General features: G+C 33.2%; 1 protein-coding gene across 1 annotated transcript in view; it reads right to left on the bottom strand.

Annotated features, from left to right (window-relative positions):
• LOC105620739 overlaps nt 1-8,800 on the bottom strand; it is a 43,005-nt gene that overhangs the window by 31,895 nt on the left and 2,310 nt on the right. Inside the window, exons 2-4 of the mRNA XM_012202230.1 lie at nt 4,466-4,640; nt 4,193-4,298; nt 3,940-4,142 (exon numbers count right to left, since the gene is read on the bottom strand). Coding sequence (XP_012057620.1) covers nt 3,940-4,142; nt 4,193-4,298; nt 4,466-4,640 — 484 coding nt within the window. The remainder of the gene's footprint in view (nt 1-3,939; nt 4,143-4,192; nt 4,299-4,465; nt 4,641-8,800) is intronic.

The raw sequence follows: 8,800 nt of genomic DNA, 5'->3' as shown, positions 1-8,800 counted from the left end.
GTACGTACCGTACGTACGTACGTACGTAACGTACGTACGTACGTACGTACGTAACGACGTAACGAACGAGAGTAGAGAGAGAGAGAGAGAGAGAGAGAGAGAGAGAGAGAGAGAGAGAGAGAGAGAGAGAGAGAGAGAAGCGAGAGAGAGAGGGGGGAGGAAGGAAGAGATACGAACGGTATTAGAGCAGCTGTGTTTGGCCGCATATGCGACGTCCAATAAACTGAGGCGGTTCTCATATCGAAGTGCCGGCATGGCAGTCGGAAGTTGCGCGAAATGCCGGCGTCAGCGGGATGTAATTTAACAATGACAACGATAAGTGCAACGTCGTCTTTATTTCCATTTTACCAGAAAAGGAAAGAAGGAAAACTGAGAGACGAGCCTATCGCCAATTCGAGTTATCTTGGAGTCAATATGTGACAAATGACAACATGCTACAGCATGCTATGATCGATTATTGGCAGGCTCGCGAGTGTCGAGCGAGTTCCGTTCACCATGTTCTCGCGATGGTCCTCGTCGACATTGAGAGATTTATCATTCTCTAACTGATGATCGAAACGAGCGTGACGTTCGGTAGTTCACATAGTTTTCCCCGAGTGATGGATCGCCGTTCTAAGATTGTGGCTTCCGTCATTGCTGCCTATTTTGGTATTTACGGCATCATATTTCTTGTTGTTGAATAATAGGAGTTACTATTATCAATAGCGCGCTCTCGTTTCAGATTATTTGCTACTTTGATATCGAAAAAGTTTCGTGATTCCCGCGCTTGCCGTTTGCCAATATATACAGGATCTAATAACATATTAAAGCACTCATTCATAACGAAAATATTTTCTGATTTATTTTTTATCAAAATACATCTCTTTCTTGATTATTTGCATATCGTATTGCGTTAACGCTATTGGATTTTATCACGACGTATCTATAATGCATACATATTCCGGAAATTACGGGATGTTTTTCCATTAAAATCAAATAAGAGAAACAATACGCGAGTGAAAACCACCGAAATGCTCACAGATGAATACATTAAATGCGATTTTATTTACCTATGAAAAATATGATTGAAGAAATATTTGCTGATTCTCCATCGAGTTCTAACAAATAATATAATGGCTTTATATAATTCATTAATTACTTGCTATATTTCTACAGATCAGTAAATAAAATGTACAAGATTTATATATGGTAAAGAACGTACACGTAACGAAACTGACGCACATACGGGATTGCGTTTTACGCTATGCAGTCTGATGAACGATTTTCATCGAGATGGCAGACTGCAAGCGCTCGCAACTAAAGATCGCTTATGATTCTCCTCCGTCATGGCGCAAGATGAGCCAGACGTTTTGGCACAGCTCAGTAATGGCATTGTATCAATACTATTCCACCTTGCCAAGAGACTCCTTGCACGAGATATCAAGGACCTGGTACGAGGTCATGTCGATGGAGGGCGCAGAATTTTCTAAAAGGGATGATATATAGAGCCAGTCAAGCTTCAATGTCCGTGTAAAATCTATTCGGCATTGAAAAAAAAAGAATCACTTAGATGATCTGAGAGTAAGAGAAAGAAAGATAAGGAGAGAAAGGTAGAAGCGATTGGAGAACGTTGATCTTATCCACGACAATAACAAGTGACATAATGAATACAAGAATGTAAAAAGCAAATGGCAATTTGAGGAAAATCTTAAATAATTCTTATTAATAGAAAAAATTAAAGTGACAATTCTCTATTGTGATAACTTACAAATGCATTGTATAATCATTTATATGGTTAGATACATAAATTTCTACGAAGAAAAATATTTATTTTTTCCTTTCTCTCTTCCTTTTTTTCTGTCTGCATTTTATAAAAATATTTAAAAAATTTTACAATTCAGCATTGTCTGAATGAACTATAGTTATAATATATGCTATGTATAATTTAAAACTATTGTAATCCTCAATCAACAGTTATATAAAGTAAAAGCTTCATATACATAAATATTCTTTTAATTTAATTTAATTTAGTTAAGATTTTAATTGCTAATTTTAATGTTAATTTAATACAGTTCTTATACTCTTTCTTCCATTTCTTACTTTCTATCATTTATATATAAACCGAGAACTTTAAATTGATTTTATATGATATATTATGAATTGTGACGATAGCTGTCAACTTTGAAGACTTTTATTAAAAAACATATTTTAATGAAAAATATATAATGTAAAAAATTAGAATTATACTATACAATAAAATAACAATAGGACATCAAGGAATTTACAAAATAAAGATCTTTATGACAATAAAAGGTTAAGCATTTTAATAATAGTTAGACTCTTTCCCACGCGCTGAAATTAACAAATTAAGAATAATAAGGTTTTTATTATTTATAGCGACATATTACTTTGATTTAATTATTTTTTTTTTAAATTGAAGTTCTCTGTCTCATGTCTAATTAAACAATGCGAAAGTTGTAATGTTGTATAGAAGGTTATATGTGCGATTATTGGTCACTTTTTTTATCGGAAGGTCGACTCCCAAAGAGAAAGGGAATGAATCTCGAGACCGCTAAAGTGACGCGAGATAATAGATGTAAGGCGAGAAAAAGCCGAACAAGGATGGAAATCTGGCCAGACGGCTACGACTGGAGGGAATCCAGGAAAATCCGTCCACTCACTGACGATGCGATTAATCAAAGCCGCGTGGCGAAAACGAACGCCGCGTAAATTCAAACGTTTTTACTTCAAAGGTAAGTGAAGAATGTAATTAAATCGGGCGAAATGCTCTTTAATTTCAAATGTATGTATACATGTATTTTAATATTTTTAATACGATAATGGAAATATTAAATTTAATATTCTTTGCAAGAATAATAATAAATAAATAATTATACTTCACTATTTTAAAACATTTAATATATAGGTAAAAACACATCATTGTATTGATTACTATTAAAACATTGAATATATTTTATTAATTATTATTATGTAATAATAATTATATAATTATTATGTAATATTATTATATTATAAATGATTTTCGTCTTTATTATTTTTTAACCGGAAAAAAATAGTATTCATAATCGACTGTGATTTGATAGAAACTACGCTTCATTCATCGTGCGTTAACCCTGGCCCTATAGTTACGCAAGAGACGATCTATAGATCTCTCGATCAGAAACAATGATCCTTAAGATAGACTGCTCTCACGACACATGGGAAGAAGTATCGCTTGAGACTCACGATCTTCTCAAATATAATTATACCTATACAGGAATATTATAAAACTTATAGATGCACTTGTAACTATCGATGAATATAAAACGCCTAATGCATATTTATGATACTGTTAAGTGTATACAAATGATGTATTTGAGCGCAATTTACAAAATAAATAATTTAATTTGCCGTTATAAATTACATTCTTAAAAATATCCGAAAAATATTCCACATTCGTTAATGTAGAATTTTTAATAATTAATATTTTATTCGTAAAGTCTAATATTTTTGATAAAATATTGATGTCAATAGTGTCGTAGTAATTTTTATATACGAATTTTTTATGTTAATTATGGCATTCAGCATTGGAACTGGACCTAATTTCTGACGTGGAAATTTATTTTATGTATTCAATTTTTTTATATTTTTAAATTGTATAATTCAAAAATGTATAATATTACTTACTTTTTTATTTATTATTATTATATAATTTATATATAATATAAATTATATAGTATGTTATATAATTTAATTTCAGACTGTGGATAAAAAATATTTATTTATACGGTTCAATTTAAATATATAATATTATTTAAATTAAATCTTTGGAACGAATATTTTTCTTATTCACAGTCTGATTCTAAACATTTCGAGCAAAAGCAAGAAAAATCGTGACGGATAGAGATGATAATAGCTTTTAATGTATTAAAATCATATTTCCATCATCATAGCACTCACCTGGCTTGATCTCGCGTGGGTAAGCTTGCGCCCACGATCCATCCACGATGAGCAGCAGCAGCAGCAGCAGCAGTGGCAACACGAGGACCACCGAGATCCTAGCGATGCGCACCAAGGTCATCCTCTTGGTCCTGGCGCCAATCGAGCTCTGTTCTCCGGTACTAAGGGGTACTCCAGGCACTGATCGTCGCCAAGGCAAGGCCCTACGGCGCCGAAGGGGGATCGAAACAATCGATAAATCAGAACCCGATACCGGGCCGTGAGAGACGAGTATTGACCTTCCAGATCCAGGAGGTCACGCGCTGGTTGGAACAGCGCCGCTGCCTGCGACCTCGGAACCTCTCTAAAGTCGGCGGCGGCTTCAACGCCAGTCCAGGCGAGATTTGAAGTGTATGTGTACCGAGTACTCACGGCCGCTAGTGTCTGCGGCGAGCGAGGCGGGCGAGTAAGTGAAGATCGAGTGAGTGAGGATGGACTGACAGACGTGCGGGCGTACGCACGAGTCAATGAAGTGAGTGGTACTTACCCGTAGGAGCCCTCACCTTACCCAACTCAGACCACCTCGCCTCTTCACCCCCCTCACCACGCCTTACTTCTCGCACGCACGCCTCTCTTTTACCTCTCGCTTGGCTCTCTTTTCCATCGTCTTCCTCCTCTTCTTCCGTACTGTCTTCTTCTTCTTCTTCTTCCTCATCTTTCTCCTACTACCACTCATCTCCTTCCCCTCTTTCTTCTCCTGCTCTTTCTTCACCATCTTTTCCTTCTGCGTCTCTTATTCCTTGCCTCGTTTACTTCCTTCTTCTTTTTTTACCTTATATTCGACTTACACAACTGTTAATTAGTGAGTACTTATAAAAGATTTAGTTTTCAATGATAAAATAATCTATAACTGGATAATACACGTATTTTAAACATTTTTGAGTGATATAAATTAACACGTTTTAATTCCAAGTAGAAAAATTAATTGACTTATAAAGAATCATAGAAATTATATTCATATGAAACTCTCATAGAGAATTACTTTTCTCTTTAAAGTTTTATATTGTTTAATAGCAAATAGATTGTTTATTATTTATTATGTAATTGAGTCGTTCATTCTTTCTTTTATTCTCATATAATTTTCTTTGTACTACGTAGATTGCTCTATCATCAGCACTTTTCCTTAAAAGTGCAACAGAAAGATTTCAAATCTCGAAAACTTCTGTACAGCGTCGCCTTGACGATTACTTTTATCACGATTAAAGGATTCTACGAATTAGCAAACTTTCTCTTGATTACAAATGGAATTTTACAGTGCACAATTTTATTATTTTTTGTAAAAAAAATAGCTTAATTTGTAAATATCAAATACATTATTATAAGCAGTAAGAATCATGATTTTATTCTAATTTATTTAACATAGAAAAATATTATGCTTGAAGTTAATACAATATTGGATTTTTCCTTATATATTCTTAATTGAAATGAATTTTAATCATGGAGAAACCAACGTACACCATTAATTAAAATGTAAACTGCATGTTATATGTTTTTCAAAAGAAAATTAACAAATAAATTTACAAATAAATTTAATGCTTTCTTAATCACTTTTTTAAATTCAGATTCATTTAGTGTATTTTTATCAAAAATTATAAAATGTGAAGTATCTAATAACAAATTTATACAAATATATACAAATATGCAAATTTCTATACATAAAACATATATTATTTTATCTTAATTATTACGAAAGATAGAAGATAGCTAAGTAATAACAAAAGTTAACAACTTACGGTCAATTTTCATGGAAAATATCTTTCCTCGGAAAGAACTGGTTAATTATGATTCAAGGAAATTGAAAGGCGACAAATACGCGAATATTTTTGACATTCTGGCATTCCCTCGCACATTGGTCTTTTGTTCCGGCTCCTTCACTTGCCTATCTCCGTCGTGTTGTTTCTTAGCGTTCCCACACGCTTAAACTTTGCACCTCCATTTATCCAATATCTTTCTCCGTGCGGAATAGCGCCGGTAATCCCTCGCGTGCAAACATCTCCAAGATCGTGGTCCATTCGTGTCGCGATGTTTCGCTCGCTCGCGCGCGCGCACGTGCGGACGACACGCGGTAATTTTATTCTGGCACTACCTAAATAACTTCGTTATTCTCTCGGACGAAAACAACCTGGAGTTATTTCATCCCCTCGTACGATCTCCACTGCCTCCTTCTCGTACTTCATCCTGCAGCGTGTAGCCGATTTTCTTCCTTTCATGAACTTATTGAAATTTTACTGCGAAGGTATGAGGAAGGAAAACTCTTTCTCTCCTTCGGTTCTCTACCTCTGCTCCTGCCTTTCTTCGCTTTGTCTTTTCACGACAATCACGAACGCAAACCAAGATGCAGCCTTCATCACTTATTTTCCGCGTTTCTTCCCATTTCTCTGCAATGTAGTCGGGTGCTATGCTCGCAAAGCCGGCTGTTCTTTCTATGCAAGGATCTCGGACTCATTTCCCACTACTTAATTTGTATAAGCATTCCTTCTTCTCTCGCTGAACATGACGCGATATTTCTTCCTCGCAATTACGCCATTGTAGCAATTAAAACTATTAGGATTGTGTAAGAACGTGGAGCGTTTGTCTTGTATAAAAAGAAATGAAATAATTGAAATCCAAAAGAGATGAAATAATTGAAATCATTAAATAGAATAATATAATCATTTTCCAAGTAAATAAAATAAATAAAATTAACTGATGTATTGTATATGCATGATATCGATATCATATATTATATTATATTTAATAACATTAATACACATTATATTAAAAGTAATGGACGTTAATAAGAATGAAAATATAATACACAGAATAATTTTTGTTTCACTTAATTGATTGTAATCATATCGCATACTCGGAAGAAAAATAACACAAGTAAAAATTTCTCATATTATGTGGATCTGAATACATACATTGGATCTTCAATCAGGAAAAGTGATACTAATTGAATAGAAAAAAAAAAATTGAAGGATAATACAATAATATAATAATAGTTTTTAGAGGTCTAATATAACAAAATTGATCTACACTTCTAGATTTGACAAACAATTTGATTATAGTATTAATTAATTTATATTTTAATACTGTAATTAATTTTTAAGTATAAGTACGCAGTTTTCTTTTCTCTTTTCTGAACAATTTTATATTCTTAACTTGTATCACTATTCTTGCAGGAATGTAATATATGTTGATTATATTTGTTGAAAATTTTGCTGTAATAGATGTCGCAATACAGGCTTTAGCTTCCGTTCGACTGTAAGTGTATTCGACTTTTCCCTTTTAGCTGCAATACGACAAACTACATTGCGTTGTAAAGGCCGCACTGTCAGCCGTAAAACCTTTCGCGAGGCATTCGCGAAATATTGATTCTCGTTGAAAGCAGTTTGGACGCAGCTGAGACCATCGCGGTGCGGATATACTTTTTCGATGAACGGCAGTACGCATTTTCACAAATTTTCGATAATGGATGGCACAATGCGTCGAAATGCCGCGCCACTGCCTTTTCCTCGCCCGTCAGGAAAAGCTATTGTACGGATATTGTGAATAAAATGCATTAACTAGAATCGGTTCTGTGTGGCTTTCGGTTACTCGCTGAACCAAAACAGATCACTGCTAGCAGAGCAAATCGGTAGAAATAGGCAACTGGTGGTTGAAGGCAGAAATGGAATTATAAAAGAAATTATAATTTATTTAAAAAGAAATTATAATTAATATCAAAAATATTTGCTTTTTCAACATTGCAACTCAAGTAATATATTGTTAAACACTAGAAAGTTATAACTAATTATTCTTTATTTAGAACAATTATTTAATTTTTTATTATATTTACGCTCAATTATAGAAGAAACTCTCTTTCATAATTATTTAATAATATAGAGTAATTAGATTTATTTGATATTATTTCATTTCATGATTAATAAATTATCTGTTTGTTTTAAATTTGCATCCTTGCAAAGAAGAATTGAAAAATGTATTTACTTTACGAAAAAAGTCATGGAAGCTTCGACATTCGCTCTGTTTTAGTTGGAAGAAATTATTCCACAAGAATGTAGCGAAAAACAATCGCTTTCGCAGATGAGCAAATATTATACGAAGTACGAACACATGTGAAGCAAGCACTCGCATGTGAGATGACCAATGAAAGAGGCTGAGCCACGGCACAAGAGAAAAGCGTATTGTGGATAAGTCTATCCATTTTACTCGACAAATCTGGGAAAGAGGAGTTTCGAATGCGCGAAGCCTCTCATGAGTCTTAATAACAGAAAAAAAAAGATATTCACCTGTAGACTTGGAAGTCACAAGATGCTGAGCGCAACAACAGCGCAACAACAGCGAGTAGTTTTATACAAGAACGAGAAAGTCACGATATTGATCTCCCTTGTTTCAGATTTTACATTACGCTACATGATCAGCAAACAATATAAATAAAATAATAAATATTAACAGTAGATTTATGTATTATACATTATGAAGTTTGATAATATTTATATTTATGTGTATTATATGTATTATATGTACTATATATTATATGTATCATTTATATGTATTATAATATTAATATAATTTTTTATAATTTATGTAATATACGTACATAAAATTTAATATAATATATCAATTTTGGAAGAATTTTAGAATGAAATTTATGTATGTTTTCATTATTTTCTATGCACATTAATTTTTTTATGTATTGGGTTGTCCGGAAAGTTCGTGCCGATTTTGAAGGAAAATTGAAACGCAGAAGATTTAAATTTTATAGTATACATTTATTAAAATTATATAGATTAGTCGGCACGAACTTTTCCGGACAACCCAATATTTTATTATAAAATTC

The sequence above is a fragment of the Atta cephalotes genome (genome assembly GCF_000143395.1).
Source record: "Atta cephalotes unplaced genomic scaffold scaffold00028, whole genome shotgun sequence".
NCBI classification, from domain to species: domain Eukaryota; kingdom Metazoa; phylum Arthropoda; class Insecta; order Hymenoptera; family Formicidae; genus Atta; species Atta cephalotes.
Note: the sequence above shows the minus strand (reverse complement) of the source record. Positions and strands in the feature narration are given on the sequence as shown.